Source organism: Amblyomma mixtum, chromosome 4 (genome assembly GCF_055824585.1).
Source record: "Amblyomma mixtum isolate Tamu chromosome 4, ASM5582458v1, whole genome shotgun sequence".
NCBI lineage: Eukaryota > Metazoa > Arthropoda > Arachnida > Ixodida > Ixodidae > Amblyomma > Amblyomma mixtum.
The window spans coordinates 87,487,314-87,489,159 of NC_143015.1; the positions used below are offsets into that span (position 1 = coordinate 87,487,314).

Genomic DNA, 1,846 nt, shown 5'->3' on the forward strand with positions numbered 1-1,846 from the left:
TAGCGGAAGAGAGTGAGGGGAGTGTTCACGTCCAAAGACACACGAATCGAGCTTAGGCAGAGGGCGCTACGGATGCTCGACGTCATTTTGGCCCCTGCCCAGTATTGTTCACGAGCAGCCAATGAGCGAGTGTGGCGTTTCCTTTAAAAAGCGAGCACTGACCGGTGGAAATCACTTCGCCGAGAAGTCTGCTCCAGGCGTCCAGAATGAAGCTCCTGTCGGCGGCCGCCGTTGTCTGCATCAGCGTTTTGCTGCTAGCCTCCCCGCAGCAGTCCGAGGCAAAGCTAGGGCTAATGATGGCTCCGTTCGTGTGGGCCGGAAACCTCGCCAAGGAGGCCACGCAGAGCCTGGTCGCCTACAAACTGTCCCTGGCCACCAAGGCGCTCGCAATGATCACCGGTAACCGTGCCTTCAAGGCGACAATCGCCTACGATTCGCAGCTCGAGCGCTACGAGGAACCGCACGGCGCCGCAGACGTGCACCATGATGTCGACTGGTCTGGTCGGGTACTGGCTGTCACTGCGGCACCCAACCCCGTGCACGTCGAAAATGAGGTTAGTTCTATTGTTTCTTTGCTTGTAGTTTTTGTTTGCAGTAGTGGGAGTGCAGCTAGATGCAGAGACCGCGCTATAGGCGCTCTCTAATGCAAGAACTCACAATTTTTAGATATTTTTAAACGTAAAAACGCTTACTTTGTTACTGTCCGCATGTTATCAATCTAATAAGTTCGGTCTTTTGTGCTGTTTTTGGTCACAGGTGAAGGTTGACTGGCTGCCTGGTGTTACCAAGCCCGTGATCTGGCTGCCCACTCTCCCGCATCTTCCCAACATCGTCGTGCCCACTCTCCCCTCGCTTCACGACATCGTTGTCCCCAAGGTTGTCGTGCCCAGGATCGTTGTGCCGCCCGTCGTCGTTCCCGACTTGGTTAAGACCAAGGTTGCCCTGCTCGACAGGCTCGGCCGCAAGTCAGCCTCCCTTCTGGGTGGACCCAAGCACGCCAGCGGCTACATCCAGGGTGGATTCCGCGTGGGTCACGGCAACGGTGCCGCCGGCTCTCATTCCGGCGACGTGAACCTGGGATCCGGACTGCAGCAGACCTCCGCTCCTGTCACCCCCACCGTCGGACCACGTGTCACTGTTCCGGTTGAAGACAAGAACGTCACCGGCCAGAACAACGTCACCTTGCATCGTCCCACCCGCTCCGTCGACCCTGGCGTAATGGGCCGCTACTTCAACCTCATCGAGGCCAACGACGAGGGCCGCTGCGTAGCCCTCATGGTCTGCTCGATGGCCGCGGATCCACAGGAGTTCGGTGCGTACGGCCGCAAGGTGGTGCAGTTCTTCGAGGGTGTCCAGCTGTCTGCTTCGTCGCCCATGGCGCCCTACAAGAGGGCTTCGATGGCTGGCCGCAGTGGCGACTCCTGCAAGTCTCGCTACTCCGCCTGCCGGGTGAACCCAAAGTACCTGGCCGAAATTGGAGAAGCCCATGGAATCTAAACCGGACTTCGTTCCTCTCTACCCCGTGAACTGCCATCTCCACCTAGTCATGTAAATAATCTATCTAGTCATGTATATAATTCATCGGTGAATAAAGCAATATTAAGCATAATTTTTTGGTATTAGTGTTGTGTGTTTTCCGCTTTCTATGCTTCTTGTCTTGTATGGCTGGACAGCGCTGGAGAGGTAGCGGAAGCGCTGTATATGGAAGATGAAATACCCTCCAGTTTCAGAAAGCAGAAAAGGAGATTCACCCACCGGTTTCTATGTTTCACCATCCCTAAAATAAAGTCATATAATGCGAATGAATTGATTAGAGTAAAGCTGTTACTGCAATTTCGGCTTCGTA

The 1,846-nt window shown here is 54.9% G+C and overlaps 1 protein-coding gene across 1 annotated transcript; it reads left to right on the plus strand.

Moving 5' to 3' along the window:
• Positions 1-206: 206 nt before the first annotated feature.
• LOC149347319 (uncharacterized) lies at positions 207-1,497 on the plus strand. The gene is made up of 2 exons (XM_089541547.1): positions 207-554; positions 757-1,497. The coding sequence occupies exons 1-2, from the start codon at positions 207-209 to the stop codon at positions 1,495-1,497; spliced, it is 1,089 nt and encodes a 362-aa protein (XP_089397673.1).
• The last annotated feature ends 349 nt before the right edge of the window (positions 1,498-1,846 follow it).

Bases quoted from the DNA above. Each gene is read 5' to 3' on its own strand.
- LOC149347319 (XM_089541547.1), top strand. From the start codon at position 207: ATGAAGCTCCTGTCGGCGGCCGCCGTTGTCTGCATCAGCGTTTTGCTG. The intron at 555-756 runs GTTAGTTCTATT...TTTTGGTCACAG, and splicing joins CCGTGCACGTCGAAAATGAG to GTGAAGGTTGACTGGCTGCC.